At 36.8% G+C, this 19,627-nt stretch overlaps 1 protein-coding gene across 11 annotated transcripts in view; it reads left to right on the forward strand.

Annotated features, from left to right (window-relative positions):
* The window catches only part of NRXN1 (neurexin 1), a 1,078,564-nt gene that overhangs the window by 402,031 nt on the left and 656,906 nt on the right, over positions 1-19,627 (forward strand). For all 11 annotated transcript variants that reach the window (XM_087436779.1, XM_087436780.1, XM_087436781.1 and 8 more), the window contains one exon: positions 18,700-19,001. In XM_087436779.1, coding sequence (XP_087292905.1) covers positions 18,700-19,001 — 302 coding nt within the window. The remainder of the gene's footprint in view (positions 1-18,699; positions 19,002-19,627) is intronic.

Here is a 19,627-nt window from a genome sequence, read left to right on the forward strand (position 1 = left end):
AAGAAAATGTATGTATGCACTGTATTCATTTGCAGTTAAATTTATTCAGTAAGAAAAGTTGGCATTCACAGGATATTTTTTAAAGAGTACCTTAACGCTATTATTTGTTAGATGTTCAATATGGTGCTTTTAAAAAATCTAAAGGCTCTTTACTATACTCTTTAAGCATGTTTAATGCAACTTACTTGAATATATCTCACAGTTAAATAGAATATAACTTTGCTTTACTTCTTTGAATCATTAGACCAATATCCTTCTTGGCAGATAGTGCAAAGTAAATCTTTTTTACATGAAGCTGTTTTCCTCACAAATCCTTGTCTATTTGATAGGAAATAAGAATAAAAATATCTTGTGATGGACCATCCATCTGTTCTTTCCCCCTCTGAACTAAACCTGAATAGTGCATTCCAAATGCTTAACTGTCTTTATTTTTACGTTGAAATCATTACATTTATTTTTGGTAGACTGCATTGTTCAAAACTGTAATACTCCTAACAAAAAAAATGAGGTACTATTGTCCCTAAATTCATTCCAATCAGTAATTCACCATTCACTCCCAGATGGATATTCTTGATAAAAATATCAGGAATGTCTCCTCCCTTTATCAAGGCCTTTTACAGTTCAGCCTGAACCAAACTTTCTCACCTCATTTGCCATTATTCTTTATCATGCCACCTTAGTTCTAGTCACATTTCATTAATTATTTGATTTCTCACCTCAAAACTTTCACTCATCTCCATCTCATCACCTGGAGTACCTTTTCCCCAAATCCCCTAAATTTCAAATCTGTCATCCTTCAAAATATTATCCAAGTTTTACCTTCTTTATGAAATGTATCTCAACACTTTGGAAATAATCTTTTCCTTTTAATTTCCATGGCCTTTTGTATGCCTTGTATCCTCCTTACATTGTGAACATCTTATAAAATAGATCTCTGTCTAATTCATCTTTGTTTTCCTCAGAGCAGTTAACATAGTGCCTCACACGTAGTGGGTCTTTAATATGTTTCTTTAATTAATTGTTTATTTAATTCCTCAGGGCTTACATGACTTATTTTGCAAACACCACATTCCAAAATGATGCTTAAGACTTGAGGCTTTGAAATGCATCCATTTAAAAAATCTCTTCACCCTTAAAACTTTAACTATTTGGTTATTTATATATATGTATATGTATATATACAGATCTTGATTCACGGAAGCATTTCTTTGCAAGTCTTTGGGGATGCATGCATATACATAAGTTTAGAGGGCATATGGTTTTCAGAGAGCAGAACATCAAGAAGGGGACGTGCAGATGTAAGATCTCAGAGGCTGTCAGGGAGGTAGGTCTCCACAGAAAACACCTACAGCAGCATCAGAAAGTGCTTTGAAGGCTTGGAGTGGCTATTCTGCTGAATAATTGAATATCCACAGAGCCAAGGTCCATGACCTTGAGCACAGCAGATCTTTTTTGCTGAATATGATCTTATTCCAAGAGAAGTCAAATTATTCTTCCCAGTCGCCAAGAAAACCTCAAAGCTTTCAAACCACTTTGCCCTAAGAGATGCTTCAAATCTGCTAAGACAGCCCACAGAACAAAAGGACCACAGAATGCACTTGAATTGCTTGGAAGCATGAAACTTTCCATTTTGCACAGAGTGCTGATGTGTCTAGGTTGGATGCCAAGTACAAAAAGGAATCTGACCTGAAGTAGGAAAGGCTGAAGGGCTGCTTCTGCACCTTCCTTGAATCTGAGCTAGAAGAAGAATAAAAGATTTGTTTCAGTGAAGAGAAGCACAGGGCCTGCCCGAGCCAGGGACATTCCATCTTGACCCATCTGTCCACTCTTCCATTTTCTCTCCGTTCAGCATTCAAAGAGCCTGCTATTTAATTAGTCAAACAAGCGACAGCAAATGAGGGGAATGGGGAAGAAACTCTTTGTCTTCAGGTTGAAATACATGGAAAGAAAACACAAGCAGAAATTTACTAAAGGCTTTTGGGAGGAGGCTTTTAGTCAGCATTTGACTTGGTTAAAATCCTGAGCCGATTGTTTATTAAGGCACAGCAGCAAGGGAAGCAGAAATCAGTCCTTTGTGCATTTGTCTATCAGAACAAGGAAGAGGAGCTTAGACACTTAAAATTTTAGCCTGCAATGTAGAGACATCTCAACTGATTAAAGAAAGATGGGCCTGTCAAGGAGAAGTGGCTGATGGATGGGTGTCTGCTCTTCTCGTTAACTATCTCAGAACTGACTCTTGTTCGGCATCTTTCTTTGTTTATTATCTATTTTTTCCCAGGAATTCCTTCCATGACTTTCTCCTTAGAGTAGAATATCCTTGTTTTTAATATCCATAGTGGGATATTTACCTTCCATATTTTTTTCATCAGCTTCAGGCTTTGTTCCGACCAGCAAATACAGAGCACTGTTCAAGACAGGCCTTTAAGGATTTGGAATATTTGCTTTCTTTGAATGTTTGCATTAGGCTTTGCCAGAAATACTTAAACTTTATATATTTGTATCATGGGATCTTGGAGATTGGCTGCATTTTTAAATTAAAAAAAATGAGAAAACAATTGAATTTAGCTAACTGGGAGTTTCTGTGTATTTGGGCAAATGTGATTGTCTGAGAGAGTAGCAAGATACACTTCTAGATTGCTTCTTAGATGACATTTCTTTCAGAAAGGAGATGTGTATATCAGCACAGGTTTTTAGCTTTCCTTGAAGGGGCTGAGTACACATTCACGTGGTTTTACATAAAGATAGACCTTTAAAATGAACACTGTGACTTAAAATCAGATGCTTCTGAAGGTCGGTCTGACAACGCACCATCGAAGGGGAGACACCATCGAAGGGGAGAGAGGAAACGCACTTGTGTTCCCACTTTATAAGATAAAATCTGCTGACTGCTTATTAATTACTCAAGCAATACGCCAGTGTAAAGCAATACTATACACAGGCAGGCCATATCTAAAGTGTCAGTTATAGCTTGAAGAGCCACAAAATTTTGTCACATTATTATAACTAAATTAGTACAGTTATAGAGGCACAATTATTGCACATTAAATACCTAAGTCATATCTCTCTAAACTCTTGATTCTCTACCATGTCTGCACATTAGAATCACTTGGGAAGCTTCTGAAAATTCCAATACCCAGGCCACATACTTGACCAATTAAATGAGAATGTTGAGGTGGGGAGCTGTGATCCAGGAATCAATATTTTTCAAGGCTCTTTAGGGGATTTCAGTGGGATGCCAAGTTGAGAACCACTATGAATATTAAACATTTTATTACATCACCTCAACCTGATTTTCCTAATTATCCAGTAATTAGCTTCTTATCAAGATAGTTATATGTATGTTTATGTTTATGTTTTATGTTTATTTTTTATTGTAAAATGATACAGATTTTTCCCACATCATGGCAATACTATCAATTTAAAATAAAATGCATTGTCTGTTTTTAAATAGGAATATCTGAAAATTTGAGTCAGAGGCTTTCATTATAATACTATATGTCAAAATAACTGCAAAATTCAAATTTTGATGTTAAGAAGCTTAACATAATTAGTGCAAATATGGTGAGGTAGAATGGTGAGGAAGATAATTATTTCACTTCGAGATTGTAGCTGAGAAAAATACTAATAATATTATTTGGTGACGTGAAAGCTATGAAACTATAATTTGTATATTTTATCTCACAGTTATAAAAACTAGATATATGAGAAAGAGATTAAACTAGTATTGAATGTCAATATTCTTGTATAAAGGAGAATGTAGTAGAGAAAGCATGGGATTGAGAGTCAGAGATACAAATTCTAGTCCGGGGCGTTTGCAAGCTAAGTGGTTTTTGCCAAGTCTCTTAAGTTCTCCGGGTCTTAGTTTTCTTATCTGTAAAATGAAAACGCTGAAGTAAATCAGTGTTTTTTTCAGATTTGAGTGGTGAACCATTATTAGATTATGAAATTAATTTAGTACAATTTCTATAAAAAATAGAAGAATGCATTGCAAGTAGAAAGCCGATGTATTGTATGTGAATCCTGGGTAAATGGGAAGAATTTTTGAAAGCTCTGAATTAGAAGATCTCTTTAACTTTTATAGTTTTATGAAATGTTCATGGGGAAGGCATGTAGCATGGGGAATGGAGGTGGAGGCGACATTTCAAGCATGGGATATGAAATATATCACATATTCTTGCCATATAATGTCAAGGCAAATGATCTTTAGAAAGAAAAGACTTGTTTCAACGGGATATTTGGTTTACTCACAACAAGTAGAAAAGGAAAAAAAGCATTTACAGCCTGTGAGTGTGGAAATGTGTCCTATCCTTGAGACCAGAGAACCCTCACTGTGAGAAGTGAATGGGATATATTGTGAATTATAGTAACTGATTCAAGAGGTGGTATTGTTCAGTCTGGCTGGAATGTTCTCTCACAAATCAAATTGCTTCCAAACTAAAAAGTGAGAATGTACTTTGCTTTTTGATTGCTTTGTTTATATTTTGTCTCACATTTTGTGCTCACTGTTGGGAAATGGGTTCTTTCCATGGAGAGTAAGGTGAGGGAAGGCCCAATACATTACAAAAAACATTGAGTTTCAAGCTAAGCTGGTTATTGGAAGTAACTGGTAACTAAAAAATAATAACAAAGTATCAGGAACACCACCCCAATATTATTAAAGTAGGACTTATGGGAATGGGTGCTAGAAATATGCTTTTTAAAGGGTCCCCCAGGTGATTCTGATGAGCAACCCTGTTTGGGATCAACTGGTCTAGAAACCCAGCTTCTGATCCCAGCTTCACCTGTGTCTAGCTATGAACACCAGAGAAAATCTCAAAACCTTTATGGATTTCCCTCTTCCAACTCTAAAGTTGACAATTCTGTGATTCACTGGGATTTCTGATAAAGTTTCACAGTTCAAATAAAGTTAGTCACAAATCAGCCAATGTCTATTGTTTTACTTTGGACCCTCAGACCTAAGTTTATATCATTAAAATTAAAAGGGAGATTGCAATAGCGTTTCTATTATTATTGTTTTTCTATTACAGTATTATAGACTTTCAGTATGGAGTTCACTGTGGCTGAGTTATATGAGTGATACAGCCCCAGAGGAGACCAGGAACTCTGCCATGAGGAGTTAGCTCTTCCCTATCTTTCTTTTCCACGACATGGTGGTTCAATGATTCTTTCTATTGTGCGAGCTACTCCCAAAATCTTTCTGATAAATTCTACGTGTTTGTACTTAGGCTAGAGCTCTACTGTTGTCAGGAAGGGAATAAAGCCCTAAGGAATCCATTGTACATAATGAGCTGACTTCTCTCCTATGTATCTAGAAAGGTGCTAGCTTTGTACCATCCTTGGGAGAATTGAGAAAATAGTATTTAAATCACATGAGGAACCTGGGATGAGAAATACTGAGCTAGACGATGTTAAAGACTTTTTTTCTTTCAAATTTAAGGTACTTTTCCATATAAATGCTATTCGTAGAATAATAAAATATTTTAAGAGAAAGCTGATATTACTTACTAAAATTTATATGAATTAATTTGGGAGTACAAATGCTTCTTCAATAAAAGTATAGAAGAATCAATCAACAATGACTAGTGTTTTCCTATAGTTAGAACCCTTGATTTGGAATTAGGAGCCCTGGATTCACTAACACCCCAGCATACGTAGGATCATAAAAATCTGTTGAAGGTATCCTTTTCTGGGCTAAGGAAGAGAGGTGATCATAATAGACAGTGCATTTCTGATAAAGTGTGAACAGAATACCTTTCCATATCCCTTTGTTTTTCTCAATTTTTAAGTCTTTGAAGACTAAGAGGAAAACTAACTCTAGAAGCCCAAAGAGACAGAGGTTGTTATGGAAAGTTTTAAATGCAACAGCCATCAGAAATCTTTAAAGACATTTTAACTCTAGCATGTTGCCTGATTTCAATGGCAGGAAAGCAATAGAGTTTGGCACAGAGTTGAGCCTCAGTAAATGTTTATTAAATGAATCTATGAAACAGTGGCTCATAGAACCATAGAATTTTATAATTGATAGAAACACTGAAAATCACTTAGTCTGGCGGTGTCACTTTGCCAGGGTGGAAAATGAGACCCCGTTAGGGTAAGTGAGGTGGCCAAGGGCAGAGAGCTGAAAAGTGGCTGAGTGGAAACCAGTGCTCAACTTTATGCTATTTGTAATACTTCCATCTCTTTATTACTCCACGGACCTTAATTAACCAAAATTTTCCTAGAATTAAGGTGTTGGGCATAATGATATTCTGGTTAATAAAAGATTTGAAGCTGATTTTTTAAAAACTGTTTGTCCTTTAAAAGTAGTAGTTACTTTAATAGTAGTGGTAATAATAACTAACAATTAATTGCCCACCATATGCCAGGTATGACCTTATGTACATAATGACATGTTCAGGAGAAATTTTCCTCATAGAATTGTTGACTAGAACCCCTTGAAACAAAAGAATTTAAGTAACCTCCACTATAAAGAGAACCTCTAAAAACTAGCCAGTTGTCTCCCCCACCACTTACTAGAAAACAGGAGAACTTACCCTTCAACCACTCCTAACGTGCTGTCTGCCTCCCCAGCTCCCACTTTCCCTATCTACCTGCTTCTAAGGAACAGAGGAATAGGGAAAAGAGAGTCACTAGGTCATAGGCCCTGTGAAAATGTACTGTTCAAGGAGAAATATGGTTCCTTTGTCCAAGCTAATTGAGGGAAGAGACTACTATAGAATCACGTGTAGAGCCTGAGTATGCCTGCCAAAAAGGAAGATCAGCATGCTACTTTCCTGATGCATGGGAGTGTATGCATCAAACTTGCTGACCTGCCTTTCTGAGGAGGGGAGAGGGGAACTGGCAGGGTGGAAAGAGATGACAACAGGTATATAGCCTACACTCTCAACATTTGGTGTTGCCGGGATGATAAGATTCTATGAGTCAAGCAGACATTCCACTTAGGATGGGGTTCGAGCCATCTGGCCAGTATTACTCACAAGAAGGCCACTTGCTGGGCCAGAGGATTACAGTAGCCAGATGCTGTGGGGTATTGTATGAAGACTGGAGCTGGAGGTTGAAGCGGGTTGAGCCAGATGAATCTCTCTCTCTCTCTTTCTGTTTCTCTCTTTCTTGTATTTGGAAAATGCAAGAAGGGCCAAGTCTTAAGGCAAGTGGTAAGAAGAGGCTTAGAGCCATACTACATCCTCCCTCTCCTCCTCAACTCGGACTATGAGATGAGAGAAGAAATTTACATCAAATCTTAGGTTAAAGTTATAAAGTAGCCTGAGTTTTTAATAACCAAAAGTGACCAGAAATTCAGTGATTCTGTGCAAAAATTGTTAAGAGATGAAGAAAAGAAGTGACAATACATGTTTGAAAGCAGTGGCTGAAGAAATATAATAAATACATAAATAAATACTCTTTCAAACTTATATACCACAAATACATCCCATGGTTTATGACTCTCTAATAAACCTATTGCATGTACATTATATTATTTAATCCTCACAACTACCCTGTCAGCTAGATCCTAGTTTTATTGCCTCTACTTACTGATAAGAAAACTGAGATTTTAAGGTGATCGATTATTTATCCAGGTGCTCACAATGTGACGGTGAGATTCAAACCCAGGTGTGTATGACTCCTTAGCCCACATGCCTATCGTCTCTAACTTCATAAATGTTGGTCTCATTGCTGCCACTTCCATGACTACCCAGAGTCCAATCTCCACACAGAAGCTGGACTTATCTTTTTGGAATGTAAATCAAATCATGTCACTCCTCAGCCTACGATACTCCAAGGGCTCCCCTTGTACATGAACTCCAAAAGTTTGACCAAGATTGAGAAGGGCCTACCTGACCTAGCCCCAGATCTCATTGCATTCTGCATTGCCCCTGTTTCGCTATGCTCAATGCTCACTGGATTTTTCTCTATTCCTGAAATGAACCGAAATATTTTCTCATTTCAGGAGGTGGTGCTTTGAGTTCTTTCTGGTTGGGATACTCTTTGCCCAGACCTTCCCATGAGTGGCTCCTCAGCGTTTAGGTCTCAGTTTAAATGTCATCTGCTGAGAGAGCTTTCCTAGTCACCTAAATCAATCACCCTGCCCCAGTCATTCTTACTCTCTCATTGGATTCGTTTTGTTTGCTCAGTGTCACATATGACTGTTTGCTTATTTATGATTCTCTCTCCCTCACTAGTTTGATGAGGGGGGGACCCAGGGGGCCTTGTTTACTAATGTATTTCTAATACCTAAAATAGTGCCTCCAAATTGTGGGCATCTTATATAGAATTGTAAAATGAATGATGCCTGAATGAATGTTAATCTCCCTCTTATTTCCAGTTTCAGTACTAGGTGCTTTACGTCAGTGTCTTTTGGATCCAGTATTCTTTGTCTTAAGATCAAAGACATGCCATGAGTTTCGAGCATCCCTTCGCTTCTTCCCCTAGTGCAAAGAAGGGTACTCTACCATTCAAGTGTTCCTACTTTATACTGAGCTTAGTATATGCTGACTTACTACTTTGCATTATTTTAGTAACAAGTTAGCAATCTATCTGAAAAAAAGAAAAAAAAATGATAAAATAAAACAAAAACATTAGCTGAGCCTCCTAAGAAGCAGGGTTTAGTAAGTACATCCCTTCTCACCCCAGCATAATTCCTCCTTACACTTATCATGTTTATTTACTCCCATTTCTACTTAAAGTGCTGGGGATGCCAAGATAATATAAGTTTAGTTCTTTCTTTCTTACAAGGAATTGCCATTCTTGTTTTACACATAGTAGACTTTGACTTAGTAGTGTGTATTTCTCCCACTGGTAGGTATTATTGACTCTAAAATGTTCTGAGTTCCCTTAACTGTGATAAGTAGAAATGTGACGGCCAGGCTCATTAGTTTTCACGGGGTCAGGTCACATCCAGAATGCACAGTAGTTTGTTTCCGGTTGCAGCAGTGGATAAACCGAGATATTTCTGGAGACATAAATGCAGTTGCATGAAGCTCATTAAGTATAATCACTAATAGTGATGACTTGTTAGACTGTACCAGAAGATATACACCCTTTAGATTTATCCAGAAGAGTAGTACTAAGTTCCCAAACCCACAGAGGATCCTATTGCAATATTGCCTAAAGGTGAAACACATTGAGAATAAGAATACAGAGATTACCTCCAATAATTTAATGGCTGGACTCTGCTGGGATACATATTAACTAGATATTTGACAAATCTACACAGTGATCAGATCTCTCTGATTTTTTTTTTAAGCCTTGCTTTTCCAATTAAAAGATGCAAAGTAGCTGATCTGAGTGTTTATCCCTTAAGTGCCGTGATATCAAAATATTTTGTCTTTATTACTTAAGTCAGATGTGACAGACACACAAAAACAATCAGCAATCTAAGAGTCTGTTATAACAATAGGACTCTTACCCTTTAACGTGCACTTACATCACCGTTAAAGTACAGATTCTGCATCACTAGGTTGGGGAGGGGTCCTGAGGGGTCTCCTCTGCTCTGCCTGTGCCTTCCAAGATGCCACAATTTGTATCTATAAAAAAAATCACATTCTATAATGTGGAGCAGTTTACCACATGGCCACAATACTTGGATAGCTCGAGTTATAGATTTTTAGAGTTAGAGGCAGCCCCACTCTGATTCTAGGGAGAAAGCAGCCTACAATGTTATAAAGTGGCCACTCTTTGGAGCTTGGTTAGACAGACAAATTGTTCAGTATATATTGCCCTGACCAAGTCAGTGATAATCACCAGTAAGGTGATTTCATACTTGAGATTATTTATTCCATATCCATTTTATAAATGAAGATTGTCTATAAATGTAGAATATCTATAAATCTGCTATGAACGTAATTATATAATTTAGTTCTTTGTTAAGAAATCATTAGTTGGCACCCAAAGAATTCATAAGTTGATCTAGAGATTCTTTGTAAAGTTTATATTTACCAAGCTATGTTTTTATTTTGATTGTGTCGCTGGTTTCCTCCAGGCTAAAAGATGCTAGAGTCTGGTTGTCATAGATTCAGTTGCTGGGAATGAGCCTGAGGCGGGCCCAAAAATTACAGTATTGCACACCTGGTGAATGCAAGAGCATTTGTTTATTGCTTTCCCTGTGTATCATATGATCTGTGAAGAACTGACTGGTCATCAGCCCAGACAGGCATAAAGTGGCCTATTTGGTTTCCAGCACCTGCAGTTATTTAAACAAATGCAAATCAGTTGCACAACAGGATTGGAGAATTGTACTAGAGTTTTGCACCGGGTTCTATTTTCTTTTGGAAAAATATGTTCAAGTTTAAGCTGCATTTAGTTTTTGGTCATGAACTAGAGGCTCATTTCATGACAATATCTGGGAAATAAGGAAGAGCCTGAAACTGGAGCCGGGAGGGCAGGGATTGTATTTTGATTCTACCCCGATTAGTTATGTGACCGTAATTTTATCTGTTGGACGCCTCACTCTCTTGATCTAATAAGGGAAGGTATTGGACTAAATAATTTCTGTCTTCTCTAGCTTTCGTATTTAATGACCTCAAGCGTATGATCTTTTTTGCGGTTATCTGATGGATGTTTGGCAACTTATTTCCGGATTGGTTGCCTTGAGGTGTACCTAAAGTGAAATAAAACCTTGAAAAATGAATATTTTATAAAGCTTGATTTCTTACTTCAGAAAATAGAAGTTAGCCTCAGAATTTTCGTAGGTTAAATCATATTTGGGAATTTTAGAATGTTTTGCAGCATTGCATCTCCTAGAAAATCTGAGGGAAGAGTGAACTACTCTCTTTAAAGTCATGCTATTTTTCCTTATAGTAATCAAATGATTGTTTTAATTTCTAAATTACACAGGGTTGTGGCAAATAAAATGATGCTATTTTCTGTTACACTTCTCAGGGACTGAGGATTTAACCTGATGTGATTTTCCATAAGCAGACTTGCCTTTTCTGTTTTTCTAAACTTGCTTTATCTTTATTGTCAGTGACAGCCAGGCTTATTATTTAATTTAATAATGTAAACTTCTAGTGTGTACCTTTGTTTAGTCAAGGATGTTTTTGGCAAAATATTCTTGAGTATTTGACTTCCAGAGTAGAAAAACAAATGAACAAGTCTCTCACTCAGATGTCTGTTTTTGTTCATTTGTTTTTTTCAGATATTGATTTTGGTTTCTGGTTTGTGTTTGAAGACAACCTTAGAATCACATGAATATAGTAAAACCTTACAAACCTGTGTGATTTGGAATTGTATATTTGAAAAGCAAGATAATAAAGAACAATAATGTGGGCCAGTTTCTTGGCATAGGAAAATGGCCTGACATTCTTCATGTAAGTGGGGACAGTGGAACTTCTCTACCCATAGGCATCCTTGTCCTTAGGAGGTAGGGTCATTCCCTGGCAGATCCTTCACTTAGTAAAGAAGTTCAGTGAATGAACTTGAAAGCTGTAGAAACATAAAGTCAAATTAATGAGATTTTACCCCATATATAGGCAATAGGAAGGGACGTTCTGAGAATCAATTTCTTTGTGAACTTGGGAAGTCATTTAACCTCTCTTTGTCTAGTATTCCTCTTTATAAAGTAGAAATCAGTGATTCTTGGTGTTGAAAGGATCTGTTTGTTCAATCCACCATCCAAAGATTCGACGACTTCTACCACACCCAGTTAAGTGGTTCATGTTTATGTGGTTGTGTTTAAGTCCTTTCTGTGATAAGGACTTTACTATCGAATGGAATGTTCCACCTATGGATAGGATAACTCTCCTGGAAGTCTTCATTATATTGAGATGTATTTTCCCATAGCGTTTGTGCTTTGATTCTATTTACACCCCTGATTCCACACAGAATGGAATTACTCCTCTAGAGGACATTCTTCCTGATATTTGAACATGCTGCCATATATCCCCTAAGTCTTTTCTTTAGAGAGTTCTTTATACTACCTTATATAATATAGAAGCCTTTAATCATCTCAGCAGATATCTAAACACATTCCAGCTTGTCCAAATAGAAGTGTGATAACAGGCATGAGCTGACCAGCACTAAAGTACAGGACCATCCCATCTCTCTTCTAAGTACTTTCATGAATGTAACCATGCTTACATGGGCTTTTTTGAGTGCCTTCATCACACTGCTGATTCATGTTCTAAGACCTCCAATATTTCTGTTGTGTCTGGGAAGTCATGTTTCCTAAATCCTTTTACTTGGTCAGTTGAGTGGTTTTGGACCTGAGAATAGGACTCAGGTTTATTCCCATCAGATTTAACTTTGTTAAAGACAGCTTATCTGGTCAGCATAATATGAATTTATAGAATTTCAATTTTGTTCATTGAACTTTTCCTCAGAAAATTAGATGAGCAAGAACTGTGTATTTTCATCTAAGTTATTGAAGGGGTGAAAATTAACAGGACTAAAATCCAATGGCACCCTATTAGATCTCTTCCTCCAGTTGTATAGCACCATAAAAAAATTAATATAGAATATTAAATGTTCCAAGTATTTGAACAGTTTATTTTTAAATTGCTTCACTAATTCTATCATAGCATTTCTATGCTTAGTAATAGATACTCCCTTCATCTTGGTATTGATTAATTAATCAACACATTTAGAGTATGGTCCTTCAAACAACTGTAATTATATCCATGCAGCCAATATATTTTTTCTAAATCTTACGAGTTACTCTGAAGAGCAAATGATATAAAGTTTATTAATATGCATTGAATTGTTTTTAAATGCTACATAATTGATATCATTATTATTGCTATTATTTTAGTTTTTACTAATAAAAGTAGCATTAATAGGAGTGGTGTCTTGCTCATATCACCCTATTAATGAGGAGGAAAATACTTTATCAGATTAATTTGTTTTGTTCTCAATCATCCAGATTTTTGAAACTTTTTACTGAAATATAGTATAAATACTAGGAAGTGCACATATTATAAGTGTAAAGCTATGTGATTCTTTGCACTATTAGCACACCTGTAACCAACATCCAGATCAAGAACAGAACATTACTAGCACCCCAGAAGTCCTTCTCACCAGTCCCCCCTCTGTCTCTGCCGAGGGTAGCCATTGTCTTCACTGACAACAGTAGAGATTAATTTTGCTTCTTTTTAAAATTTTTATATAAATGAAATCATAAGTATGTTCTCTTCGGTGTCTTGAATTTTTTTTACTCAACATTATTATTGTGAGATTTATCCATATTTTTGCAGGTAGCTGTAGGTCATATATTCTCATTGTTGTTTAATATTACGTTGTGTGACTATACGTCAATTTATTTATCCATTCTACTATTGACTGGCATTTTAGTAGTGTTCAATTTGAGGTTATGCAGAGTGCTACTGTAAACATTCTGGTATGTTATTCTGATGATCTTTGTGTGCAGTTTTGTTGGATGTATACGTACAAGTGGAATTTTCCATCTGAGTCATAGGGTAGGCATATGTTCAGCTTTAAAAGATAATGCCGGGCCGGCCCTGTGGCTTAGTGGTTAAGTGCGTGCGCTCCACTACTGGCAGCCCAGGTTCGGATCCCGGGTGCGCACCGACGCACCGCTTCTCCGGCCATGCTGAGGTGGCGTCCCACATACAGCAACTAGCAGGATGTGCAACTATGACATACAACTATCTACTGGGGCTTTGGGGAGAAAAAGGGAAAAAAAGGAGGACGATTGACAATAGAGCTTAGCTCAGGGCTGGTCTTCCTCAGCAAAAAGAGGAGTATTGGCATGGATGTTAGCTCAGGGCTGATCTTCCTCACAAAAAAAAAAAAAAAGAAAGAAAGATAATACCAGACAATTTCAAAAACTTCCCGTCAGCAATATATGAGAGTTTCAGTTGCTCCACATCCTCACTCACACTGGGTACTTTTATTCTTTTCCATTTTATTCATTGTAAGGGAATATATTGATATTTCACTATGGTTTTAGTTTGCATTTCTCTGAAGAGTAATAAAGTTGAACATCTTTTCATATGAATATCCTTTTTCAGGAAGTCTCTGTTCAAGTGATTTGTCTATTTTTCCTGTTTGTTTGTCTAGGCTTTTCTTTATTGATTTATATAAGTTCTTTATGTATCCTGGATATAAGTATTTGTTGATGTATGTATTGCTATGGATTTAATTTCTTTTTTATGTTTATTGTTTTAGCACATATTAGAACTACATAAGATATTTGGGACTTATATTTTAAAATGGACATAGACCCATTCTTTAATTGTTCAACAGGAAAACATAAATTACTCTTCACTGTGCTGCTTGGTATTTGCATGTAATATAGCACAAAACTTAATGACAGAGACTATACGGTAGCAGACAATGAATTGGAGGAAATATAGTCCCTTACATTGTAGAAAATAGAATGATTTTTGTATTTTCATATAGTATACGTATTCTTTCATGAAAAAGAACATAGCAAAAATATTTTCCCTGCTTAGATTCATGTCTCATTTATGGCATTTCAAGGTAATGTTTTATTCTACAGAGTGAATTTTTCCAAAACTATGTGGTTGCATTTAATGCAAATTCGAATTACCTAAATTTGAAATTAAACAATATAAAAGGAGTGATATATTTTCATTTTTGAGTAATAGGAATATTATGGTATTAAATGTCATCAGCACTCATATGACTTCAAAGCTTGCTGTGTAGTGAACTGCAAACTCTGTTTACTCTTTTTTCCCTTGGCTCTGCCACATTGTCTGGCAAACAAATCCTTTGTCAAGATTCAGTCTGAATTATGCAGACTTGGAATGATATGAGGTCACGTGGATCAAATGCTGCAGCTTTTCAACTAGACCAAACCTCTTCAAGCCGCCAAACTTTGTTATTTTGGTTATTTAAGGGTAGTCAGAAGACTGAGTTCTAGTCCTGCTTCTGTTGTTGACACACTTTCTGAATTTGACAGTAATTTAAACTATTTGGGCCTTAAACTTTCTTAATAATGAAAATTAAAGGGTTGGGCTAGAGGAGGATCTCTAAAACTCCCTGTGGCTCAGAGACCTATTCTGAGTATTCAGTGGAGATGAAAATTTTGCAAATACCGTCTTCAGACAGGTGGATCTTGCCATATATGATGTATGTATATGTATAGAACCAGAGTTCACTAACTACCTATCATCAAATGATCAGAACAATGAGCAGAGAGAAATGAATTGAAAGGAATTGGGAAATGTTATTTTTATTGATTATGGTAACCATTTTCTAAGGACTGAGACCTTTATAATATATGGAATTCCCACGGGATTGCATAATGCCAAATAGTGCTATTGCAGTTGGCCAGTTTTCATCTCATCAGCACTCTCATCAGCAGTGGATAAGAATTACTGTTTATCCACAGATTTTCTAAAACCTGGAATTTTTCTATCTTTTCATTTTTTGTCAATTTTGTGACTATGAAATGGTATCTGAATATAGTTTGATTTTTGCCTTTCCCTGAAGACTCATAGGATTGAGCATCTTTTCGTTTATTCATAGGGTGTATATTTATATACCTATTCTTCTGTGAAATTACTGCACACTTCTCTTACCTATTTTCCCATTCTTTGTCTTTCATTTCATATTGATTTATCAGAGTGTTTTGCATATCCTCGATTCTAGTCCTTTCCTTTGTCAATTAATATGGTATGAAACTATTATTTCCCAATTTTTTATTTAAATTCTTACTCTCTTTATGGTTTTATTGATGAACAGCTGTTCTTAATTTTAATATGGTTGAATTTATCAATATTTTATTAGTGGTTTTTATGCCGATTTTCCATACTTTAATATCATAATTTCTTGTCTTACAAAAATTTTACATATTTGCCTCACTAATATGTATCTCTAGTCCATGGAGAATTGATTTTTGTAAGCAAAATGATGAAAGATCCAATTTCACTTTGTTCGTGTAGATAACTTGTTGTCCCAGCACCATTTATTGAGTAATTTATGCTTTGCTCATTTGTCTGCAATGCTTGATTCAATATAAATCATTTTCATATATGCTTAAGATTATTTTTAGTTTGATTGATTATCTTTATTCTCTCCCTTTTGTCTATCCTAATGCATTATCTTAATTACCATAATTTTCTAATAAATGTCCATCTTTACACAGGAAAGTTGCTTTATCTTCTTTCTCTGCCATATCTTGGCTATTTGAGGCTCTTTCTTTTTCCCATAAAACTTGTAAAATCAGCTTTTCACATTCATTTAAAAAATTCATTCAGAATTTTTACTGGAATTTCATTGAATCTATAGATCTGTTTATACATGTTTAAAACATTGAGTGTCCCCAATACATAGAACACTGCAATCTTTCTGAAATACCTTTTTAAGACCAATAATTTTTTAAAGATTATTTTGTTCTTTTAATTTATAGAATAATATTTGCTATTATGTTATTTTTTTCACTTATAACCTTTATAATGCTTATATATTTTTCTTGTCTTCCTACGTTAGCTGGGACTTCAACTATTGTATGTTGATAACGGGCATCCTTGTTCAGTTTCTCTTCCTAAAGAGAATATGCTAGATTTTAAAGTATGACATATGCTGTTTGTTTTAGATCCCTTATCCCGTTTATCACATTAGACAGGCAAGGAGGAAGACTTCTACCATTCCTAGTGCCCACCAACTTTGCCTGATGCCTATATAGGCATTATCTCATTTTACCATGAAAGATTGGTATCACTAACCATTTTCAGAAACTGAGACTTAAAAAGATGCATAATTTCCCCCAGTGCAGTTAGCAAGTGGCCAAGCTAGGATCTAAATTCATGTTTTGACCTACTTTTTTTCCCTCAGTATGTCAGAAATATTTAGTTGTGTTGGCTACCAATATCAAGCCACTTGCTGTATTGAACTGACCAAGGAAGCAGACATCTGGACTGTAAACTTTCAGATTATGTCAGCCTTGGTCACTCCATTATCCCTAAAGACTAGTACTGGGCTTAACACTTGGGAAGTGCTCACCCAATATTTTTATTTTTTTCTACAGTCTTTTTTTTTTTGTGAGGAAGATCAGCCCTGAGCTAACATCCATGCCAATCCTCCTCTTTTTGCTGAGGAAGACTGACCCTGAGCTAACATCTATTGCCAGTCCCCCTCCTTTTTTTCCCTTTTTCTCCCCAAGGCCCCAGTAGATAGTTGTATGTCATAGTTGCACATCCTTCTAGTTGCTGTATTTGGGACACCGCCTCGGCATGGCCAGACAAGCAGTGCGTCAGTGCAGTGCGTGCCCGGGATCCGAACCCAGGCCGCCAATAGCGGAGCACGCGCACTTAACCGCTAAGCCACGGGGCCGGCCCCTCACCCAATATTTTGAGTGCATGAATGGCAGGGACCCTCTACTATGGATTGGGTTGTCCTTGCTATGACTCTGCCTCAGAATATGGTGGGTTTGGCCTGACCACTAGCCTTCACTAATAGTTTGTAGTAGGCAGTGAGTATTCTTCAATGGCTCACTAACCTTGTGAAAGTCCCTAGGTGCTCACTGTCTCACTCAGCGCCATGCCTTGCCTACCTATAGCCACTTACGTGCATCCAGGGAGTCAGGTCATCGGCACTGATGAGCTGAAACTTTGATTTGAGCTCTGTTGCAAGGACATGAGTTATTTGTCTATCAAATGAAAATAGCCCTGAGGTAAAAATCTATTGCCAGGGTAAGAGTGAAGCCCCATTTGGTATATGAACCCTTCAGTGGGCATAGTAAAGATGCTATATTGCCAGTGAAATGGATTAAGATTCTATAGTACCACTTACAATTCTATGTTTATAGTTTATCAGAAGCTGATTTCAGACCATACTGGCTCATTTTTCTTGGTACAATGCTATCTTTGCCCAGGAAATTGAGGTAGTTTTTGGCTTACACTCTTCCTTTGGTTAAACTCACTTCATCAGTGGGAGAAGACTCCTCTTTCCAAATAGCCATATTTCTGTTTGATCTGTGTAACATCTTGTGGGAGCCACATTGTTACTCCTAAATATGGTAAAAGACTGAGATATATAGAAAATGTTGTGTTGAGACTTCATTCACATGCTATCCCCATGATGATGTGCTGGAATTCGTACCAGTCTCCTAAAAGCCAGCCCTACCATCTGCTTGGTGAGATCAGGGAATGAATCAACAATCCAGCTGACTCCATTAAGCTTTCTATCACTCCTCCCTCCACCCAGAGAGAAAAAATGCACGTGCTGTATAGGAGATCTATTTACTCCCAGACCCAATTCTATTTTTTTTCTTTGCTTTTCCCTCACCAGATAATTTGTTATGGTTTCTCAGTGATGAAAATATTTCGCTCTTCATGGAGAAAATTTTTGAATATACATGTCTCACTGAAAATTAAAATAACGCATCAGTTGGGTGGAGAGAATGTTGCAAACACATTGGAATCTATTGTTGCCAGCAGAGTAGAACCATCCAATATGCATTTATGGTACCTGATTCGTGCCCTGGAGATATCACAGAGCTACTGTGTCTGATCAGAGTTCTTGCAGTGATACTTAAGAATTAATTGAATTTTCAAGAATGTCAGCTTTAGCTGCTGCAGTTGATGGCCCAATAGCTAAGGAGATTTATTAAAAATATGCTGCCACCTACAGTACTATTTGACTCTCTTTGACAGGGCTCTTGTCATGAATGTTAATTAAACAATTTGGGGGCTGATTAGTTATTGTTTCTGTTAAGGTCTGCTAATTTACATAGTATATTTCTTGACTTATGCATATATGTTATCTGCTTTCCTCTAGGAAAAGAAGAATATATTGCCACTTTCAAGGGATCTGAATACTTCTGCTACGACTTGTCTCAAAATCCCATTCAAAGCAGCAGCGATGAAATAACTCTGTCCTTTAAAACCCTTCAGAGGAATGGACTGATGCTTCACACCGGGAAATCGGCTGATTATGTCAATCTTGCCCTGAAAAATGGAGCTGTCTCTCTGGTCATTAATTTGGGATCAGGGGCCTTTGAAGCACTAGTGGAGCCCGTGAATGGAAAGTTTAATGATAATGCCTGGCATGATGTGAAAGTCACCAGGAATCTGCGTCAGGTAACAGAGCAGTGGATAAGACAGTAACTGGCTTTGTTTCTCGCTACAGCTGTGTTTGTGGTACTTGAAAACCCTAACAACATGATATAGGGCTCCTCAGAGTCGCTTACAAATTAGCTTTTTCTTCTGAGATGAATCTTCCTGCCATACTTGAGCAGGGGCATATCTAGAAAGTTCTGGGGGCCCAAAGGCTATTTTGATACAGCGACATATGACAATTTCCCAGAGGGCTGCAAGGATATCCCTGCGACCTGCCCTTCCTGTGATGTGTGTGATTTTGTTGTGTTTTTGATTTTTTGTTTGTTTGATTTTAAATTATAGTTTTCATGGTGATCATTTGGAAGCATGCACATTGGGGTCATTAAATCACAGTTCCTTTTTTGTAGTCAAAATAAAACTAGTGTGTTTGTGATTTGGGATTGTATCAATCCCTCCTCCCTCCCAATCCCACCTTTGAAATGGGGACAAGAAAAGTCCCTGAGAGGGAAAAATGACTTTGGGGGTTTACGAATCTCCTGGAGAGTCTGTTTATAAAGATATTTTTATTTTTAGCACAGTCACTTTAAGTTAAACCCCAAATGATTCTGGAGAGGCCAGTTCGTCTTCTAGGTGCCCATTTCTATTTG

This window comes from Ceratotherium simum, chromosome 11 (assembly GCF_057802395.1).
Source record: "Ceratotherium simum simum isolate JZ-2026a chromosome 11, ASM5780239v1, whole genome shotgun sequence".
NCBI lineage: Eukaryota > Metazoa > Chordata > Mammalia > Perissodactyla > Rhinocerotidae > Ceratotherium > Ceratotherium simum.